This window comes from Culicoides brevitarsis, chromosome 2, assembly GCF_036172545.1.
Source record: "Culicoides brevitarsis isolate CSIRO-B50_1 chromosome 2, AGI_CSIRO_Cbre_v1, whole genome shotgun sequence".
Classification (NCBI taxonomy): Eukaryota; Metazoa; Arthropoda; class Insecta; order Diptera; family Ceratopogonidae; genus Culicoides; species Culicoides brevitarsis.
In genome coordinates this window covers 2,086,185-2,108,654 of record NC_087086.1, presented here as the reverse complement: position 1 = coordinate 2,108,654, position 22,470 = coordinate 2,086,185, and the positions used below count along the sequence as shown (strand labels likewise).

The following is a 22,470-nucleotide window of genomic DNA, read 5'->3' as shown; positions in this document are numbered from 1 at the left end:
TTTAAAGTAAAAGACGAATTGTTGAGGTATTTTTTGAAAGATTTCTCTTTATTTCATCGTAAATCTCCTTGTTTCTTGAACTAATTCTAAATTTTAAGCAGTTTTAGTGCTTTTTATTGTAAAATTACATTAGACAAAAAGCTTTTTAGTAAATTACTTTCTATAATTTTTCGTTAAAAAGTTAAATTTATTATCTAATTTGTGAGATTTTTCAACTATTTTACGTTTTATTTCAAGATTAGATAAAAATTTACGTACTCTCGAAGCTCAGCTTCAAACATTTTATTTCGGTTTCTCTTAAAAATAACTTAAAACTTAAGATTAATTATAAAATTTTTAATTTAAAATGCAACGCGACAACATTCATTACATTTATTTCTTGAATTTTACTCAATTTTCTCTTCAAAACATGTAAAAAATAAAATAAAGTACACAAACAGACATTCTCTCTTGTAGTAAAAATTGTGCTCGTTGAGCCTAAATTTAACGTCATACAGAATTTCGGGACTTGCATACGCGAACTTTGTCTATGGCACATCGCAGTGCTGGTTGAATTTCGGTAAAGTATGGAATTTCTTGCCGTTTCGCCAAGTCAATCAAGTAAGAGCGACCTCGGTTGTAGTCCTTGATTGCAACGGGAGTTAACTAAAAATTAGAAAAAAATTTAAATTAATTAAAGTTTTTAAAATTATTTTTTTTTTTCAATTGAAAATTTTTGAAAAATTTTACAAATTTGTCAAAAAAAAATTTTTTTTAAAAAAAAAGTTGATAATTTTTTTTTGATTTTCAAAAAAATCAAAAAAATTAAAAAAAAAATTTTTTCAAAAAAAAAAATTGAATAAAAATTACGTTCAATATTTTTATATAACTTTTAAAATTTTCTCAAAATTAATTTTTTTTTAGTTCAAAATTTTTTTTTTTTAATTCCTTTATATTTTCAAAAAAAATTCAAAAAATTCAATGAAACAATTTTTTTGAAGAATTTTTATATAAACGTAAAATGTGTGAATTTAATAATTTTCAAAAAAAATAAAATAAAAATGCAAAAAAACATTTTTTTTTTATTTTTTCTTTAAAAAATTTTCGCAAATCAAAAAAATAAAATTTTAAATTTTTTTTTTTTAATTTTTTTTTTTTTTTTTAAAATATTTATTTTTTTTAATTAAAAAAAATATTTTCGTAAATCTAAAGATATTAAAATTTTATAAAATTTAAATTTTAATGAAAAAAAAAATAAAATTTTAAAAAATATAAAATTTTTTAAAAAAATATAAACCCAATTTTCATTTTTTGACAAATTTGTAAATTTTTTCGAAATTCTCATCGCTTTTACCTGATCATGTCCAATGGTGCACGGTTCCGGCAACATTTGCACACAAAGCACAACATTATATCCGAGCCCGATGCAATGCGCCGCCAATGTCATGGGAGCCAACGATCTCGTCTGATTCGTAATGACAAACAACAAAACTCTCGCTGCATCCAAAATCATCGGATTATACATCAACGAGTCATCCATCGCGCCATCTCGTCCCCCCACAGGAAACAGCGACGAACAAAAGTCACTCGGATCGACATTTTCCTCTCCCAAACTATTTAAATGCGTTTTACAGAGATTTTCGTGCAACGTCGGCAAATGATACGAAACGCCGTTCGACTTGAAATACGGAATTGCCGTATCTTGACGCCATCTCGTCCGTACCATGCAACTTCCGCCCAAATAAATGTCACGCAACTCGATTTGCGATGCTGCTGCCAAGCCGCTCAAAAGTTCGTCACTCGGGAAAATTGGAGCATTCAAGTGATCATCGCCATTTGCCGAAGATGCTCCGCTATCGCCGCCATCTGTCGAGAAAACGGAATCATTCGAGTCACTTTCGTCGATGTCGACATCTGTTCCGCTTGCACTTCGACTTGTCCCGCGTGAAAGTTCGATATTGACGGAGCCCGATGATTTCGTTGCCGAGATTCGCGAATGGAGAGATTGGAAACGACACAATTCGCTTGGCAGGGGAGACGATGTTCCGCTGTCTCTGTTCCCGATTTGATCGAGAGGATCGACGCCAGATGACGAATAGCTTTTGCAGGGTTGCGTGTGACTGCGATAAATGTTCTGAGGAGGTTGCTGTGCTAATTGAGGCGCCTTATCCGTAACGGGAGTCTTGATGGATTGATTGTGAATCCATTCTGAAAAAGAAAAAAATTCAGGTAAATTTTTTTTTCATTGAAATTTTTAAAAAATTTAAATTTTTGAAGATTTTTTAAGAAAATTTTTGATAATTAATTTTTTTCAAAAAAATTTTTTTTTCTTTTTAATTTTTTAAAAAATAAAAAAATTTTTAAAATTATAAAATTTTTCTTTTTTGAACTTTTGATCTTTAAAATATTTTTTTTAACTTTAAAATTTTTAAAAATTTTTTTGAACTTTTAATTTTTTTTGAATTTATGAAATTTTTTAAAAATATTTTGAACCTTAAAAAAATATTTCTTTTAACTTTCAAATTTAAAAAATTTTTTTTTTTTTTTTTTTAAAAATTTTAAAAAATTAAGAGTTTTTTTAACTAAAGTCTTCAAAAATTAATTAAATTATTTTTATTTAAAAAAAAAAAAAATTAAAACTTACCCGGAGAATTACTCAAAAAAATGGGAGGCGGAGGCAAATTTGTGCCTTTAATCGGTGAAACGCAAGAACTTTCGCTAATTTCTTGTTGCAGCGTCGACAAATAAGACGTCACGGTGCAATATTCTTCGAAATTGATGTAAACTTTCTCCAACGATTCACTGCTTTGCTTAATTTCCTTCATCGTGCTCAAGATTTGCCTCAAATTCTCTTGCGTTACAAGAGACTCCGGATATCCAAGCCACGTTAAAGCTGTTTGACATTGCGTCAAAGTGAGTCCAAACTCGGATTTACCGATGATTCGATCGTATGAACGGCGAACAGAACTGTTTTCAAAGAAAAATTTTACATTTTTGACAAAAAAATTAAATTTTCAAAGTTTACATGAGTTTTGAGGCAACATTTTCGGGAGGCTCTCGTTCTTCTTCGCCCGATAAAATACTTTTGACTCGCTGCAATGCCGTTGGAATACTATCGAGCACTGGCAAACCCTTTCGGCAAACGAGTTGTCGCAGCAACTTTTGATTTCGAGACAAATCTAAATACTCTCTGCAAGGAAAAAAGTTGAATTTTCATGAAAAAAATTGAAATTTTCGAAACTTACTCATTCGAAATTGTTTCATTCAAGATTTTTTGCCCCATTTTGTACGGATGCAAGACTAATACTAAATGTTTGAGACTTTGTCCCGCGATGTGAGCGACTTCGATGGCAGCTGCTGTGGCTCGTGTCTCTGAATCGATCACGAAGAACAAAATGCGGGCCTTTTCCTTTGCACGATGTTCTAATTCAATTAAATCTGGAGTCCATTGAGACACTTGCTGTAAAAAAATTCAATTTTTTGTTAATTTTTTATCATTTTAGGTCAATTTCGATTGAAAAAACTTACTGGATTGTAAAAGGAAATGCCCAATTGATCAAGAGCAGGAATCGCAACGTCAGCTCTCCAAGTAGTTGGATTGCATGAACCTCCTAAAAACACTTCTGGACCATTTGTGGGAGTTGAAGCTTCAGATCCGCTGATGACTACTTTCGTTTTTTGTTCCGTGTTTGTGTTTGAAAGTGTCGGAGTTGATTCCTTACTGCTTGAGTTGCTGCTGAACATGCCATTTGTGTAAGTTCTAAAAAAGAAAATTTGTTTAATTTTCATTTTTTTTATTTTGAAAATTTATTTTCATATTTTTAAAAATTTATTTTCGAAAATTTGTTTTCAAATTTTCATATTTTTGAAAATTATTTCTGAAACTTTTCAAAAAGTTTCGAAAAACTTTAAAATTTTTAAAAAATTTTTTTGAAAATTTTCGAAAATTTGATTTTCGAATAACGAATTTCAAGTTCGAAAAATTTTCGAAATTTGTTTTTTACTTTAAATTTTCGAAAATTTGATATTCGAGTTCGAAAAATTTTTGAAGAACGAATTTTGAGTTCGAAAAACTTTCGAACATCAAATTTCAAGTTCGAAAAATTTTCGAAAATAATTTTTTTTTAATTTTAGATAAAAATTTCTTACCTAAACTTCCTCAAATCCGACGCTAAAACACAAAACTCTCCAAAAGACAGTCCCGTGCATTGTTTAAGCGGCTCAAAGTTGTTACAGCGCCTCGTAAATAATTTCGCTGTTTGTAGCATATTATCAACTGTCGAAAAAAAAACAAAAAAAAAATTGTTATCAAAATATTTTGAGCTTTGTCACGACTTTTGTGACCTTTCGCACGACGATTCAGTGTCAAGAGTATTTCAAAAAATTCTTACCTTGTTGTTGATTTGGATACAATCGAATGGCATAAAAAAGCTCCTGAACTTTATCTTCGGGAACGAAATTCGCTTCAGCTCGTGCCTGCCATGCTTCAAATGCTTCTCTGCAAAAAAGAGATAAGAAAAGCGGAAAAATTGTAAATTTTGCGTGAATTCTGACAGTTGTTTGTGAAGTGATGCCAAAAAAAAAGTGAAATGACGTCGGTAAATTGTGAAAAATGGCTCAATTAATTTCCAAATGCATTAAATTGAACAAATGCATGAACGTTGATGGGAAGCAAAACAATCGTCAACGTGGGCAGATGTACGCAGTAAAAAAAGATTTTCATGAGACATCGCGTATATTTTTGGGCGGAACGGAAGGAAAAGTGAATGAAAAACAAAAACAAACCAGACGTCTCCATTCGCGCGTCACAAAATTCAAAAAAAAAAGTGCATAAATTAGTCTAAGCAGCGAAGATACGAAGAAGAAGTGCGCAATCGATTAATGTATTTATAAATATACAACAGTGAGCCGCACAACGTGAGACTGTCTGTTATTAAATAAAATACACACACGAGCGCAAACATTGAGAGCAAGCGGCAGCAAATGACGGTGAGTCATGAGCAACAGAATGTTCTTTGAAAAACACGACAAATTCAATGGAAAATATTGGCAGCGACATTAATTCGAGCGGATTCATGGGCGTTTGCTTCGTAAATCCCTTGCGAGGGAAAAGTAATGAGGGCAATGCGCGTCATTGGAGAGTGAATTAATGGATTTACGTGTCGAAAAGGTAAGAAAAGATTTTTGGAACAAAGCAGTAAACTTGACATGAAATTCATGAAAAAGTAAGAATTTTTATTTTTTTAAGGAATTATTTTTTTAAAAAAATTTTTACTTTCAGGAAATGATTTTTTAAGGTTTTGTATTTGTTCAAAAAATTTTATTATTTTTTTTATTTATTGATTTTTTATTAATTTTTAATTTTTTTTAATTTTTTAATTTAATTTAATTAATTTATTATTTTGAACAATTTTACATTAAAAATATTTTTTGAAATAACCAAAAACGTAAAATTTTTCTAAAAAATCTATTTTAAGAAATTATTAGCTTTCAAAAATGAAAAATAAATAAATTATTATTGAAAATGGAGAAATTTTAGTAAACTAAGAGTAATCTTATAAAATAAAAAAATTGCTCTCAAAAAAAGTAACAGAGAGAAATTCTTCAAAATTTAATTTTTTTTACAAAAATGATCCAAATTTCATTAAAAAACAATTTTTTACATATTTTTAACAAAAAATTATCAAAAATTTACTTCTAAATATTTTCTTTTTTCTTAAAAAAAATTAAATTTTTTTCCTACAAAATAAATAATTTTTTTTCATTAAAAAAAAGTATAAGTTATCAACAAAAGTAAAAAAAATTAAAGCTTAAAAATTACTAAAAATATTCAAAAAAATTTTTTTTTTTTATGAAAAACTTGAATTAATTTTTTTCAAATAATTTTTAATAATTTTTTTTTAAATAATTTTTAATTAATTAATCCACGCCTCTGACTGTAATTTCTTCACAAACGGTACACACGAACTCGAGGTCTAAATACAATTCATTACAAGCATGTTACTAATTAAATAGTGAAAAATACTTTTTTTTGCTTGTTCACGAACGAATAACAGACATCAAAATTAATTTTCGGTTGTAAGTCGTAAAACACAAAAATTTAATGAGCAAATTTTTTATGATCTATTTTTTTTTTATTTTAGGTGCTAACTATTACAAGGTTCCGTAAACAACAAAAACCCTCGAGGAAGGACTTTGTAAATAATTGTTAATTGAAAACAAAGGGCTTCCGATAAAAGCAAAGAAAAATTACTACTCACAAAAGACGAAAACACACATTTTTAACGAGAAATCTATTATCTGCTTTTGTTTACAAATTTTACTCAAGACGACTTGTTTATTCGATTTTACTACAAATCTCGTTTTGCTCTCTCTCGCTTCGTCGAACATTCTCACGCACACTAAGTCAAATTTTTGCTTCGTCGAGTGTTCTTATCAAGCACGGCGTGTGTTTGTCTACGACGAGCGACTCTCATCGTCGACTTTTCGTACACGGAGAGCACAAAAACATGCAGTTGCGATGAGGTCATGACTAATAATAAATCGCAAATTGTACAAAGCTGTCTAAAACAGTTGCTCGTTGTTGTGTTATCTCCGCGCTGTACTGCGGCACTCTCATATGAACGACTTATTATTTATGAATTATGCAAAAAAAAAAAAAAAAATATTTTGTCCACAAATCATTCGAGCAGTCAATTAAAGACGAAGACTTTTACGGTTTGTTTTGGAAATAAAGAGATTGCGGCGCTTTTAGCCAATTTCGAGAGTAGTTAACCTTAAATTTTTTTAATGGGCAATAATGATGGAGAAGAAGATGACGCGGAACTACAAAATAATTGACGACGAGATTTTTTTTTTCAGATTTTTTTTTTTTATTTCTTTCATGATAAAAAAATTATGGTTTTAAATTTTTTATCATTTTTTTTAAGGTTCAAAATCAACCAACAATCCACAAAAATGACGCAAGATCCGACGATAAATTCATACGACACCCCAGCAATTCATGTAAATTTCGTAAAATCCGAAACTAGATCAGATCTCGGACCATAAAAGTTTAATTGAAACACTGAGAAAAGAAATCTCCGCTAAAAACGGAGCGAGCGCTAAATAATCGATTTCATTCACCGCGACGTGTCAACAATATAAAAAAATTTGCATAATTTATTAGATATGGCACTCTAATAAACTGATTCATTCATTCATTCGCGTTCGCGAAGATGTTTTTGTGCGGATCATAAAATTGTTGCTTTATTAGAACAGAAAATTTTTGGTTGGTTTTCAGTCAGAACGTATGTTAATGCTAACGAATTTACACATTTGGACATTTGTATGTAAATATGTCATCGTAAAAGTTACTCACTAACTCATCGGAATGGAATTTAAGGAATTGGGTCTCAAGCAGCGGAAACGATTGTTTGTATTAATTTCATGCGATAATTAATTGGAGGAATCGGAATGTCTGGTTAATCGATTAAAATGCTTTTTGGATGATTTTTTTGATTTTCATCAAAAAAGAATTTTTTTTTCTATTTTTTTTTTTTTTAATTTTCTTAATTTAAAAATTTTACTCTAAAAAATTTAATTTTATTTTTGTTGAGTTTTTAATTTAATTTTTTCTTGTTTTAAATTTGAAAAAAATAAAATTATTAAAATAATTAAAAAAAAAAATTAAATATAATTTTCTTAATGTTTTCGTCATCAATTAAAAATAATTAAATCATTTCTTTAAAATTTAAGTCTCAAAAAATTTAAATTTTTAATTTGTTTTTGATTAGTTTTTTAATTTAATTTAAATGATTTTTATTAAAGATTATAAATTTAACAAAATATTTTTAAAAAAATTAAAAAAAAAAAAAATTAAATAGAATTTTCTGAAAGTTCTCGTCATAAAAAAATTTAATTAATTAAAAAATTTCTTAAAAATTTAAATGAATTTTTAATTTAATTTATTTTTAAATAAAAATCTTTTTTTATTTATTTTCATTTTAAAATTTGAAAAATCAAATTATTTTTGAATTAAAAAAAGTTAAAAAATATTTTTAAAAAATAAAAAAAATAATAGAATCGTGTCAAAAAATTCTCATCATTAATTAATTAATTAAAAAAATTATAATTTAAATGTATTTTTAATTTGATTTATTATAAAATATTGAAAAAAAATTTAAAATTTATTTTAATTCTAAAATTTTAAAAAATTAAATTATTTTTTAATAAAAAAATTAAAAATTTATTTTTGTAAAATTTTTTTTTAATTTCACAGTTTCACGATGCACGTAAAACGGAAGCCGCTGCGTTCAATGACCGAATTAACAAAATTTTTTGGACCTTGGCAAGCAAAAATATGAATGAACGCCATTCGTTTCGGGTCTTTATTGTACAAATACTCTACGTGCGATGTGGGTGTTGCACAAAATTTACTGAGATATTGACATGCCAATTTTTTTTCTTGTTTGTCTTTTGTCACGAGTACTACTGTGAGTTCATTAAAGTAAAATAAAATGCAAAAAAAAAATAATTTTACGTCATCCTCCGTTCTTTTCAGATCGTCATCGCTTACTCGTCGAGTGCCAAAAAAAAAGTTAACCACAGGTATTAAAAGCAATAATTTAGCTGAGATGACTTGTAACTCGACGTTAACAAAAGAAAAGATGAAGTACAAAGGTTAACGACTTTTTTCGCGCCGCTTCTAAGAAGAAACTTCAAGAACTTCTTATTGAGAGAGAAGAAAAAGCTTTGAGGACGTATCTTATCACGAAATGCACAATTGTTGTTTGTTTGCACTTGAAATACAAAATTTATCTACAATTTACTTGAGAACGTATCCAAACACACTTCATGCTTCATAAGTCTTTTGTTTCAGCAAACACCGTCAATCAAGCGACTTGACAGCGGAGATTAGAACGTTGCGACGTCACAAATTGTCAGGCATCGTCATATTGATGACTCAATCGTGCATTATCTCATGCTTCTGTGCGATGTTTTGATTTTAAAAAAAAACTTTCAATCAGATTCATAAACAAGGCAATAAAAATGTGGGTGATTGATTTCCCCTTTTTATACGATCAATTTTCAACGTGGCACGGATTGGATCATCACACGTCGCGAATTTCAAAAGAAACGGCGAGATCAAGGATGATGTCAATGTGTAAAGTTCGTTACTTGAGATTTCCTGTCGCACACGTGTTTACAATTTTAATTTACATCAAAAGTTATTTTGCGTCGTCTGAAACTTTTTTTACGTGTTTTTTTTAAAAGAATAATTCAATTATTGGAAATATTTCAGGTTTCAATTTTATCCAAATTTTTAACATTTTAATCAATATTTTAATCAAATAAATTTAATGTTAATTTAAAAATTTATTTAAAATTTTTTATTTTTATTTTTTCAGAAATTCAAGTTAATTAATTGAAGGTAACTTAATTCTAAAATTAATTTTTATAAATTTTTAATTTTTTTATTCAGAAGTTTAAAGTTTATTTTTAAAAATATAAATTTTTTTTAAATTTTTTCTTTAAAAATTTAATTTAAATAATTAAAAGTAAGTTATTTTAAAAATTATTTAATTAATTTTTTTTAACCAAATAATTTAAATTCAATTTTTTAAATTTTAAATTAATATTATTTAAAAATTATTAAAATTATTTTTTAAAAATTAATTTGAATTAATTATAATTTAATTATTTTAAATTAATTTTTAAAAATTATTTTAATTTAATAAAAAAATAATTTAATTAAAATTTTATTTTTTTAACCTAATTTTTAATAAATTTTTTAATTTTAAATAGTAATTAATTGCAAATTTTTTTTAAATTTAAATAATTTTAATTATTTTAAAAAATTCCAACGTTTTGAATGGAAACAAATTTTCCAATTGCCTCGTCTTAAATTTATAAAAAAAAAATTATTGAAGGGATATATGTCACGTTGTCACCTGATAATGACTCAGTTAATTGAGTAGTCATAGTAATAATTACATATTTACTACTTTTGATAATAAATAGTTTAATCACAATAAAATGAGTCATTTTTTTCTCTCTTTTGAAACTTTTTTTTTCGCATCGCAAATTTTTCGGTGTGGTCGATGGCCTTCTCCTCGTCGATCTCGATCTCTCTCCTTCGCACATATCGTTCGCGCGCACTGTAAATAGCCTCATATTTTATATTTTTCAAGTCAAATATGGTTAATCCCCTCCTTCGTCTACGTTTTTTGTTTTGTTTTGCTGCTCTCAACACAATTTATCTATAAAATTTGCGCCTTGGATGTGCTTTATTGTAAAATATTCATAATAATTGACTTTATACATATTTGCACAATTCGAACAACAATTCGCGCAATATTGTCTCCCGTTTTTGACGTTTGAGGGTCACTCGACTTCATTTCCCTTTTTTTCCGCCATTTGCGAAAAAAATCTTTAAAATATTAGCAAATTAATTTGTTAAAATAAATCGCGTGCTGAGTAATTTTTTAATCCTTCAGTCATGCTGTTTGTGTGAATTCGTGACACAAAATGACAAATGACCGTTTAACTGATTTCAAGATATTTCTAAAACTTTTTTTTTTAACTTTTTAAATTAAAAGTTAAGTTCTACTTTGTGACTTTATCTAAATAAATAAATGAAAATGATCGACGAGCGACAATTGTAAAAAAAAGGAATCTTCCGCGTTTCTTCTTCCTCTTTTTTTTTATTATTTCAACTCGTTCGACGAAACGCGTTTTTATGCATTCAAGACACGTTCTTCATTTTGCAGCTAAATATGGTCAAAAATTTAGCATAAAAATTATAATGACACAAGTTGATCAAGTTTTGCGCTACTGTAGTTGTGCGTGTTGTTCTGATTATTTACGATAATTATAATGCGATGTCGATAAATAATAATTAAAAGTGAGATAAATTTACGATTACGATTAAGACTCATTCTATTTTCATATTTTTTTATGAAGTAGTTCGACACAAAGAGAATTTTAAATATTTAAAAATTGAATTTTGCTTTAAAAATGAATTTTCAATTTTTAACGGAAATTTTTTTAAAATGACAGCTGTAAAAAAAAATAATTTTTGTATTTTTCCATGAGTTGAAAGTGCAAAAATTGATTTTAAAAGCCGCATGACTTTGAAAATCATCTAAATGAGGCTAATTCAATTATCAAAAGTCTGACAATGACGCAAATTAGACATAATAGAGCGAAAAATTGACATTCCAAATTCATTTGTTCGTTCAATAAGATAAAAATTTTCAAAGTCATGTTCTGTTAATGGTTCTTTGTTGACTTTTTAACTTTCAATTTTTATTATTTGAAATTTTTATCACGTCAATTTTTTTTTTATTTTAAAAATTAAATGATTTAATTTTTATCAACGGAAAATTATTTAAAATGACAGCTGTCAAATAATAAAAAAAAAGTAAAAAAAGTTATGGATTTTAAAAAATTAATTAATTGAAAAAATAAATAAATTTTTGATTAAAATTTTTTCTTAAATATTGAAATTTCGAATTTTTAAAAATTTTCCATTATTTATTTTGCTTTCATGAACTAATTATTTAAATTAATTAAAATTTAAAAATTTTTAAATAAATAAAAATTTAATAAAAAAAAAAAACTAAAATAAATTTTAAAAAATTAAATTATTAATTTAATTGATTTAAAATAAATAAAAAATAAATTTGGTAATTAAAAATTTTAAAATAAATTAATAATTAGTTAATTAATAATAATTATAAAGAATTTTTTTTTAATAATTCTAAAATTTTATTTAAAGAATTTTGAAAATTTTGAGAAAATTTCAAAACTGTCAATTCAAAAAATTTTTCCGTTAACAAAAATATGAAAAAAACAAACCACGAAGCTATAAAAGGAAAGCGCATGAGATAATCGTCACTTTTTTATAAATAAATACTTCAATCATATTCTGTCACATGTTTTGCCTTCCATTTCTCGAATGAATGGTTCTCTTTTCGCGGAAGATAATATGCATGACATATGTCAATATAAAACTTTTTTTTTTGTTCTAAACCTACAAAAAATAACGGAAAACGTTTTTTTAATGATCTCATTCGTCTTCCATTCTTTTTTTCTGTTTTTATAATTTTTTCGTATTGAATTAAGCGAATCATGACTTTGTTTGTAATAATTATTTATTTAAAAATGGACAACTCATCAGATAATTAGCGCGTGTGGTCGGCTTTATTCTTTAGTTGCAAATTGTTCAAGTATTTCCTTTTTTTCTCAGAAATAAACATTAAAATTAGCTGGAAAGGATTTTACATGACGCAATTTCTGAGGGTGTTTATTGCACAAAGTAACGAAAAAAGTAAGTGATGATCAAATATTATTGATTACATCATTTGTTGTTGTAAACGGCGCGATTTGCCTCGAGACTGCGATAAAAAAGATAAATTCTGGTCAATGAATGCGCGCCCTTCTTCGATTTTTTTTTCTTGTTGTTTATTTATACTTCACAAAACGCATTTGACTCGAACAATTAGCGAGCACGATAAAAGTGAGATCATTTTATTTTTATAAAGAGACGATTGTCGGTTTTATAGATAGACAGCGAGGCACTATTTAACACCTTTACTTTCACGATAGTGCGGCAAATGTGTGTGAAAAATCTCAGTCAATCAAAATTGTTTTGAGAAGATGCGAGATTTGTTTGGATTTGAAAGTTGTCGTAAAATGAAGAATTTGAGCGCATTTTTTAATTTCATTTTTTTCCGTTCTTTGTTTTTTTATTAATTAATTTTTAAATATTTTTTTATTAATTTTTCAAAAATTAAAAAAATATATTAAAAAATAAAAATTAATTTTTTTTTTCAAAATTTTATTGAATTTTCAAAATTTTCTTAATTTTTTTAAAAGAAAATTTAATATTTTTTAATTTTTATAAAATTTTTAATTATTTTAATTTTAAGAAATTATAAAAAAAAATCAATAATAAAATAAAATAAATTTTTATTATTTTAAAATATTTTTATTAATTGTCGAAAAATTTTTTAAAAATTAATTATTTTTATTTTTTCTTAAATATTGAAATTTTAAAATTTTTCAATGATTTATTTTTATTATTAAAAACATCAAAAAATATTAATTAATTTAAAATATTGAAATTTAAAAATTTTCAATTATTACTTTATAAATTTTTATTAATAAAATTATCAAAAATTAATTTAAATTCAATAAAATTAAAAAAATAATTAATAAAAAAAATTTAAACTATTTTTTTTTTATTTTTAAAAAAATCCATTTTGTTACAGATAATTTTAAGAACGGGCAAAATCCTCAAAATAAAATTTAAAAAAAAAAATCTATTCAAATAAATTTTTGTTTGTTAATTCTCTGTTTGATCGTGCCTACCTCACTTTGGTCTATGAAAATGATGATGATCGAAAAAAATCGATGTTGATTGAATTTTATCGCTTTTTAATGTTTCTTTAAGTAATCTTTAGACATATATTCAAAAACACACACACAAGACAACAAAAGTTGATTGAGAGATGATGTTCGATTGTTTTTTTTTTTATTTTTTTGCACATTGCGTCACCTACGAAAATATTTGAAACACGTTTTAGTTTTTTGCTCGTTCAGTTTTTTTTCTTACTCTACAAAATAATTGAGAGAGAAAAAAAAATAAAAAAAGGGAAACAGATCCAAAGGTCTTTCATCACCTTCGAATGAGGTCATTCAATTCAATCGCATGGAACACACAAAAAAAGTGTAACGAAGCACCTCCCACACAAGAATTTAACGAATTTCACTAATTTGTGAACTAAATCGATTCGCGTTGTTAATGAGGCGCATGTTTGGGACGAAAACCAGGTAAAAAGGTGAGAAGTAGATTTTTCAAAAAATGATTCAGATTTTTTGAGTCATTTGAGCGCTCATGCGGTAACAACAACCTGATTTTTATTGCCAGGAGAAATTTCGCAATAATTTTATTAATAAATTAATGATGATCACGAACGATGATTAAAATTCGCAAAGCTGAAGAGGCATGACTGTGCAAAGTCTGTGGTTCTGATTTGACGTCATGATGCACAGAATTTAATTAATAAATAGTAATGATCAATCATTTAAAAGCGATTTTTGTGGGAGATAAGATAAGGATTAATTGCAAACGATAATCGCAGAGATATGACGAGAATGGAATTTTTCGTCGAGTGGCATTCATCGGATTTTTTATAAATTACATGCGAATTTTGTCACACTTTTGGACACGATTTGAAGACAAAACTCAAGAAGGTAGATAAAAAAAATTTCTTCAAATTCATATTTTTGACTGAAAATCTGAACCAATTGGTTAAAAAAAATAATTTTTTTTAAATTTAAATTTTTTAAATTTTTCTAAAAATTTTTTTTTATTTTTTTTTTAATATTTTCTCAAAATTTTGAACCTCTAAAGACACAAAACTCCCGAAAAAAATTTTTTTTACAAATTATATAAAAAATTGAAGCAAAAAGCTCAAATAATGATAATGAAGATGAACTAAAAAAAATATAAAAATAAAATAAAAAAAAATCTTACCTTAAGAAATGGGATGTTTCGGTGTGTTTTTGTTGTTTTCCTATATTTAAAGTTGTAGGTCTCATTTTGATATGATTTTTTTTTTCTTTCTTTTTTCTTTAAAAAATTATTTTTTTTAAATTTTTAATTAAAACATAATTTAATTAAAATCACTTTTTAAATTACAAAAAAAGTTTTTTTTTACGAGAATGTTCACAAAAGAGAGACTTTTCGAAGCACACGTCAAGACGTTAATCCTTCCGTAGAGTTATCTCGCTTCCAACAATAATCACTCGCGTTATTTTCGATGCCATGCAAACAACTCCGTCTCGCGCAATAATTTACAGTCATGTTTGGATCTCTGTTGCGTTTTGTCGTTGATCTCTATGCCACGTTTGTTAATTACTTAAATTTATTCACAGCACAATTACTTATTATTATTATTATTATTTATTACAACTAGATGAGTGTGACAAACGCAGCTCGGCACGACACGACACGACAATGCCGCGTCAAACACCGGAGACCTGTGTGGATGGAAAATAAATAAGACAATTATGACGTCACGTTATTGCGTTGTTCAGAGTTTCTTAAGTGGTGAGTAAATAAAAATTGTTTACAACCAATCATGATAATAAATAATTTTATTTTTTTTTTAGTTTAATGAACGTTTTACGAAGTTTCTTTATCTGTTTCTCTCTTTTTTGTGCTTCTATGTTGTCTCCTGATTTCTTTGTTGATCGTATCGCAAAGATAGAGCAACTTAGTAAGTCATTTAGTTGGAATGCAGTTTTTGAAATTAATTGAAGTTTTTTATTGCTTCGACATTATTCATAATCTTAAAAGCATTACGTTCACTTTTTACATTTCGCAGTTTGATATTTGTTTGTTCGAGTCTGAGAGATTTTTTTTTAAATTTTTGTTTATTTTTGTTTTTGCGATTTTGTGAGAAATTTTTCATTTTTTTCTAAATTTAATTAAAATATTAATAAAAAAAATAAAAAAAAAAATATATTATGATTTTAAATAATTTAATAAATTTAAAATTAAATAATTTTTAAATAAAATTTAATTAAAAAAATATTTTTTTTTACTTTTACGTTGTTTTTTAATTTTGGATAATTTATTTATGTTAAAATAAGCTTTTAGTTAAAAATTTAATTTTTAAATAAAATTTTTTAATTCTTAAAATTTTGTTTTAATTTTTTAACTTTATGTCTTGAAAAAAAAAATTTTATTCTTAAAAATCTTTTGAAAATTTCAGAAATTATTTTTTATGACTTTTATGTTTTTAAAATATTTTTTTTTTATTTTCAGTAAATTCTCATAAAAAATCTTTTAAAAAATTATTCAAAAATTTTTAAAAATAAAATTTTTAAATTTAAAAAGAAATTTCTTCAAAATGAAATTAAGTTATTATTTTTTTGAGAAATTTTTAAAATATTTTTTTTTAATTTTTTTAAAAAAGGTTTAGTTCTCAAAATGAATTTTTCAATTCTTAAAAATATTTTTTTATATTTAAAAATTTTTTTAAAACTCAAATATTAGGTAAATAAATATCTTTAAAAATGAACTTATATTTTTCATTTATAAAAATTAAGATTTTTTTAAATTAAAAAATTTTAAAAAATTTCGCTTTTATGTCATTGCAATAACTGTTATGTATAAAAATAATCTCTGCATTGCGATCAGACATAACAATTTACAACGAATTAATAAATTTTACGAAATTTGCACACGAAACCGCACATTTGTACAAAAATAATAACAACAAGTTGCCTCTCTTTGAACTTTTTTTACAACTAATTTGCTATTGTTACATGTTTTTACGTGCGGTAATTGCATTGTTTGCTGTTTAATATTATTATGCCATATAACTCGAAAAATCTTTGTTAAATCGATAAAACTTTTGATGATTCATTTGTTTTGGTTCAAAAAAACAAAAATGGTTTTTAGCCAAAAAAAAAAAGTATAACGTCAATTTTCCTTCAAACCAGCCCACTTTGTTTACTTTTTTCCGTTCTTTCATCCGAAACTCATTCAAAATTTGCACACAAAAATTATGACGACATGTTTACGAACAAAAAAAAACTCTCCGTGTGTAAAACAAAAAAAGGTAATCGCCCACGAGAGCGAAAAAAAAACCAAAACACTTTACATACGTAAGTACTTGACTTGAATGGATGATGAATCGATAAAGAAACACCTTCGCATCATTTTTCGACGCTGGATTTTTGACTGAATTTATTGACATCAGCGGAATCGTTTGTCGGTTTTGAGTTCAGTGAAATCATTTCGAAAATTTAAATAAAAAACCAGACGCCTCCATGAAGAATCACAAAAGGAAAAGAAATGCAGATGAATAATTGATTCAAGTTCAAGTTAAATGTCGTTCACCAAAAAATTGACAAGACATGAAATAAAAATTAAAAATTCACGTAAACAGCTGTCAAAACATGAATTCCTCAATTAAAGATGATCCGCACACTTTTTGTGCTAAAAATACCAAAAAGTCAATTTCAAAAGCGAGAAAAGTCGTAAAAATGATTTTTTATTGATCCTTATCGAATTTCAAGAATAGTTCTTCAGGTAAGAATTTCTAAAGAAATTTTCTTTTTTTCTCGCGAAAAAAATGTTATAAAAACAGGAAAAAAATTCTCACAGTAAAATTAATGAAAATCGTGTCGTTTAAAAATAATATTTTTTTTTTATCAAAAAATTTTTATTTTATTATTTTTTCGACAAACACGTGTCTCAGAAGCGACGAGACTAATAATAAAATTTAAAATGTATTTTTTCTCATTTATTTTTTATTTACATTCTCATGCGTAACTTGTGGCAATATCGCGGAAGTGTCGTCAAATTCTTGATAAAAAAAAAGTGGGTAAGAGAATTTTATTATTTTTTAATAAATCAATCTCTCATGAAGAGATGCTTCAAGTAATTTTTTTTACATTTTTTTTTTTTTTTTTTTATTTTATTTTATTTTTTTTAAATAGATAAATTATTTTTTAATAGATTTTTTATATTTTTTAATAGAAAAATAATTTTTAATGAATTTTTTTATTTTATTTTTTTAATAGAATTTTTTTTTATTTTTTGTTTAATTTTTTTTTTAATTTTCTTTGATTTTTTAATAGAAAATATTTTTAATATTTTTAAAATTTAATATTTTTTTTTATTTTTTTCAGGAAAAAAATTCAAATGAATTAAAATCTATTCCAATTAATTCAAACCAAGCATATAAAAATTTCTTTTCGACCGACACAAAGAACACGACAAATTTTCTAAACAAAGACTAATTTTAATTATTATCGCTTTATACTGCTTTCCTGACCCGAATGCACTTTTTTCGATTCATTCCATGAAACGTTTACGTTTATTTTTACTCAGAACTATACTTTACTCACAACTCCATTGTTTGAAATTTGCATGAAAATGAATTCATTTCTCACAAAGTGACCTAAACATGCAATTTTCGTGCTTTGGTGTCATTATTCATTAAAAATCCCTTCAAAAACAAAGAATTTTTCAATAAAAGCATCGCATCGACGACAAAAACTCTTCTAAATATATGATCGCTTAATCACGAATTATTTATAAATTTTTTGAAAGTATTTTCTTCTTCTCCTTCTTTTTTTAATTTTTTTTTTCTTTAAACATATATTAATATATTTAACAACAAATAAAAAAAAGACAACAACGCTGCGACACATAGACTAAAAAAAGACACACGATGATGCCAATTCACTCGCGATGCTTGAGATTCGTCGTTTGTTGTGTTTGTTCACTCACTCACATAAATTCATATTTTTTTTTAATAAATATTTTTGTTTTCATTCGTGTGTTGATTTTTTTTGTAGAGCACGAAAAAGAGAGAGAGATGAGATAATTTTTGCAAACATATTTTTTTTTTGCAAATTTTTTTTTATTTATTTTTCTAAAAAAAAACAACTTTTAATGAAAAAACTTACTTTTGATTTGAAATAATTATTTTTAGTTAATTTATAATGGGCTTTGTCCTCATTTTTTGATTTATTTTTAAAGATAGTCACTTTTAATCGCTTTTTTGCGCGATTTTGATAATCTTTGATTATGTATTGTTTATCGTCTATTTTTGCAATTTTTTTATTGCTTTGAATTTTTTAAAGTTACCTTGAAATTCAGTTTTTAAAATATGTTTTAAGGTCTTTGAACCTTTTTGCGAGCGAATCACTCATTCGTAACAATTTATTTATTTTTTTTTCAAGTTTTTCTTTCTAATTTCTCTTTATATTTTTATTTATTTTCTTTTTTCTTCCATAATAATAATAATATTTTTTTTTTGTATCAACAACAACACACACTTTTTATTATTAATTATGATGTAGGTGTGTTGTTCACATTTTTTGTGTGTGTAAAATTTTTGCCGCTCGATCGTGAAAAAATAGAAATAACTTTTAAAAAATTTATTTTTTTTCTCTTTATGAATTGAAATTCTTGCGACACAAAAATTTAAATAAAATTTGTGCTAACGCTGTGAGCGACGACGAACGACTGAAATTGAGAATGTTTCGTAGAGAGTTTAGTAGACTAACAACTGTATGCGAAAGTATCAATGAATGCGTTTGTGTTGGTTTTGTCGATGAAACGTTCGTGTGTTGGAGTAAATAATAATAATATTTCATTCAAGCGCCTTCAGTAGAGGTAAAAAACGTAAAGGAAATCAACGAGTGTTTTGATTTTTTTTCGCTGTTTGCCAATGAGATACAAGAAAAAAAGGAGGCTTGCGAATATTTTTTTTGCGCGATAAATTTCTGTGGATTAACACCCGAAAATGTTGTTTTATAATCAGTTTTATTATAATGTCATGTCATGAATATTCATTAAAGAATTTTTTTTTTGCTCAATGTTTATCAGATTGAATTACAATTGAGTAAGAAAATATGAGATTTTGCAATCATAACGTGCTCTGTGGTTGGAAATGAGATGAATTTTACGTTTTTGAGAGTAAAATTAAATTTTTAATATTTTATTTTAAAGTCTTAAAATTTTTATAAATTAATTTGAGACAATATTTTAAATTTTAAGAAGAAAAAATTATTTTTTTTAATAATTTTTAAATTTTTAATTTATCCTAAGTTTATTTTTTTTAACTTTAAAGTGTTAAATTAACTTTTTCAGAGGTAATTAAATAATATTTTTAATGTTTTTTTAATAAAAAATTTCACAAATTTGACACAAAAAATATACTTTTGAAAAATTTTTGACTCAAAATATTTTTCTTTTATTCAAAATACTTAAAATTTTTGGAAAAATAAGAAAAAATATGAAATTGTATAAAATTTTCATCATTTCATAATAAAAAATAATGTTTAAAAAATATAAAAAAAATGAAAATATATAAATTAAAAATTAAATAATTAAAAATTAAAAATTAAATTAATAAAATTAATTAAAATTAAATTATAATTAATTAAATAATTTAATTTTAATTAAATTAATTGAATTATTAAAAATTAAATCAATTAAAAATATTTAAACAATTCATACCCATTTAAAAGTTTGAAAAAATATATTAATAAATTTAAAACTTAAAAAAAAATAAATATTAAATTTTATAATAATTTTAATTTAATTTAATTAAAAAAAAACCGCAGTATGATAAAAATCATGAAAATTTGATCACTTCTCTATAAATAGGTTTGCTTCATAAAAACTAAACAATATTTCAATCGCATATTTTTCAAACAAAACATTCAAAAAATATCCTTTAATAATAATTCTACAAAAAAAAAACATGACTTAAGCTTCTTTTTATGACACACAAAGAATAAAAAAGTTGTTTAAATATGTATGAGATCACACTTTTGTATCTCCTCGCTTCACTGCTTCTTGCGGTAATTATTATTAAAAAACTATAAAACAGTCAAAGTCTATAAATTAATAAAAAAAAATCAAAACTAGACTGTGGGACTGCGAATTTTTTTTTTGCGAATAATATTCATAAACGCCCATGTTGTCTTCTTTGGAATTTTTGTGTGTGCGGTTTCTTGTCTAGCTGCTTGTTTTTCAACACTACACCAACATCATTCGCAACATTCAATAATGACCTCATGATGTTTGTTTTTTTTTTTGTGCAAATTTAGATGATTTGTAACTAACTGAAAGTGAATTGGAATTGGAAAAAATCGATGGAGTATCGGTAAGTGTTTTGATTTTATGTATATTTTCATTGATAAATAGGTCAGTTTCAGGGAAATTTGATAACAAAATAATGAAGAGTAATGATTAGTTGACAACTATTGAATTTTTCGTTTGACAAGGTAAGTTTTTAAAAATTTCTTCATGAAAAATTTAGTTTTTTTTATATTTTCTTGCAATTTTTGATTTTTTTTTTAATTTTTTTATAATTTTTATCTTATTTTTTTTTCTAAACTTTACGTTTTAATTTTTTAATCATTTCATTGAATTTGAAAAAAAAATAAAAATTAAATAAATAAAAATTAAATAATTAAAAATTAAGTTAAATTTAAATAATTAAAAAAAATAAATTTTTCATAAAATTAAAAAAAAAATAATTAATAAAAACCTTCGAAAAATTTAAAAAAATTAAACAAAATTTTTGCATTGAAATATTTTAAATTTTCTGTTTATGTCAAAACTCATAAAAATTCTTCTACAATGCAAATTTTTGTCTCTCAAGTAAAAATTCATTTTTTTATTTTTTTGCTTTAAGGAAACATGACGTTTCACCTCAAAACTAAACTAAATTTTGAATTCATGTCACTTCAATTAAAATTTTTTTCTATTTAAATTTAATTTGTTTGTTAGTCAAATTTAATTTTTGTTCTGTCATTCGAGCAATTGAGCTCGTAAACAAGCAGCAGTCTGGACAACAGACAAATTACAAACAATTTACTTTTATAAACAACAAAAACCAAACAGACATTTGTCATCATCATAATCATAATACAACAAAAAAAATTTAATAACAAAAAAATTTTTTTTTTCATACAAAATTTCAAATATTTACAGTAACAACGCTCGAGGGCAAAATGACACCCAAGTTCAAGGTTAAAATATTTTGACATGATCTCGAAAAAAAAGAAAGAAACGCAAAAATACTGAAAAGGCGTCTCTTTTGATTTCCTGTTTACTTGTTTTTAACGCCGCGCATATTTGGCTCCGAACTTCAAGAGAACTGGAATTGGAGCTGCGAGTGTCGAATTTCGATGATTCTCAATTTTCGCAGAAAAAAAGTTTTATTTGTTTGAATTTAAATTTTTTTATTAAAATAAAATAGATCAAATTTCGTCACGGCAAAAAATTAACTCATGAAAACCTGAAAAAAAATTTAAAAAAAAATTCTTACCTCAAAAAATTCCTTTAAACGCCTCCTTTGAATATTTTAACAAGGCTTGAAATTTTTTTAATTTTTTTTTTAATTGTATCACCCTCCCATGTGATTTACTTGTCTTGCATCATCGACGCGTTGGTTGATCGCAAATTAAAATTTAATTTAAATATTTTTTTTTTCAGGTCTATTGCACAAAAGTAATTTAATGCACCATCAACTGGACTCAATTTGCAACTAAAAACGACTAAAAACGACACTCTGAGGCACAAATTTCACAAAACGAGGCACAAATCAATAACATTCAGTCACTGGATTAACCTAAAAAATTAGTCATCGCTACTTTTTATGACAAGAAAGTCACTTATTAGCATTTATATTGGAAGGTCATATGAAGTCATTAACCAGGTTGTTCATCATTGTTCTTCAATTAGCAATTTTCTTGATGATTTTTTGCCTTTTTACGAGTGTCAAAGGGATAAAATTCGATTTTTTTATTAAATTTGAATGAAAATCGATTTTTTCCGTAATTCACGCACAATTTTAAAACTTTTCTCTTTTTTCCGTCGAATCTACTATTTCGTGTTTGTTTATATTTTTAGTTCGCTTAACAACCTATGGAATAACGGAAGAGGGCGTTACATGTGACAAC

The 22,470-nt window shown here is 25.2% G+C and overlaps 1 protein-coding gene across 3 annotated transcripts; it reads right to left on the bottom strand.

The window, feature by feature from the left end:
• Positions 1–33: 33 nt before the first annotated feature.
• Positions 34–22,375, bottom strand: LOC134829811 (uncharacterized). 3 transcript variants are annotated; one of them, XM_063843080.1, is made up of 10 exons: positions 21,837–22,375; positions 14,504–15,009; positions 4,371–4,477; positions 4,129–4,255; positions 3,508–3,739; positions 3,225–3,439; positions 3,005–3,169; positions 2,624–2,946; positions 1,334–2,187; positions 34–645 (listed from the first exon to the last, which is right to left on the bottom strand). In XM_063843080.1, exons 2-10 carry the CDS (start codon positions 14,566–14,568, stop codon positions 490–492), a joined length of 2,244 nt encoding a protein of 747 aa, XP_063699150.1. In that variant the 5' UTR covers positions 14,569–15,009; positions 21,837–22,375; the 3' UTR covers positions 34–489. The 3 variants fall into 3 exon arrangements, with proteins under 3 accessions (XP_063699150.1, XP_063699149.1, XP_063699151.1); XM_063843079.1 differs by lacking the exon at positions 21,837–22,375 and adding an exon at positions 18,457–19,001; XM_063843081.1 differs by lacking the exons at positions 14,504–15,009; positions 21,837–22,375 and adding an exon at positions 6,240–6,306.
• Between the last annotated feature and the right edge of the window lie 95 nt (positions 22,376–22,470).

Bases quoted from the DNA above. Each gene is read 5' to 3' on its own strand.
- LOC134829811 (XM_063843080.1), bottom strand. From the start codon at position 14,568: ATGAGACCTACAACTTTAAATATAGGAAAACAACAAAAACACACCGAA. The intron at 3,440-3,507 runs GTAAGTTTTTTC...ATTTTTTTACAG, and splicing joins GCATTTCCTTTTACAATCCA to CAAGTGTCTCAATGGACTCC. The intron at 3,170-3,224 runs GTAAGTTTCGAA...TTTTCCTTGCAG, and splicing joins AATGAAACAATTTCGAATGA to AGAGTATTTAGATTTGTCTC.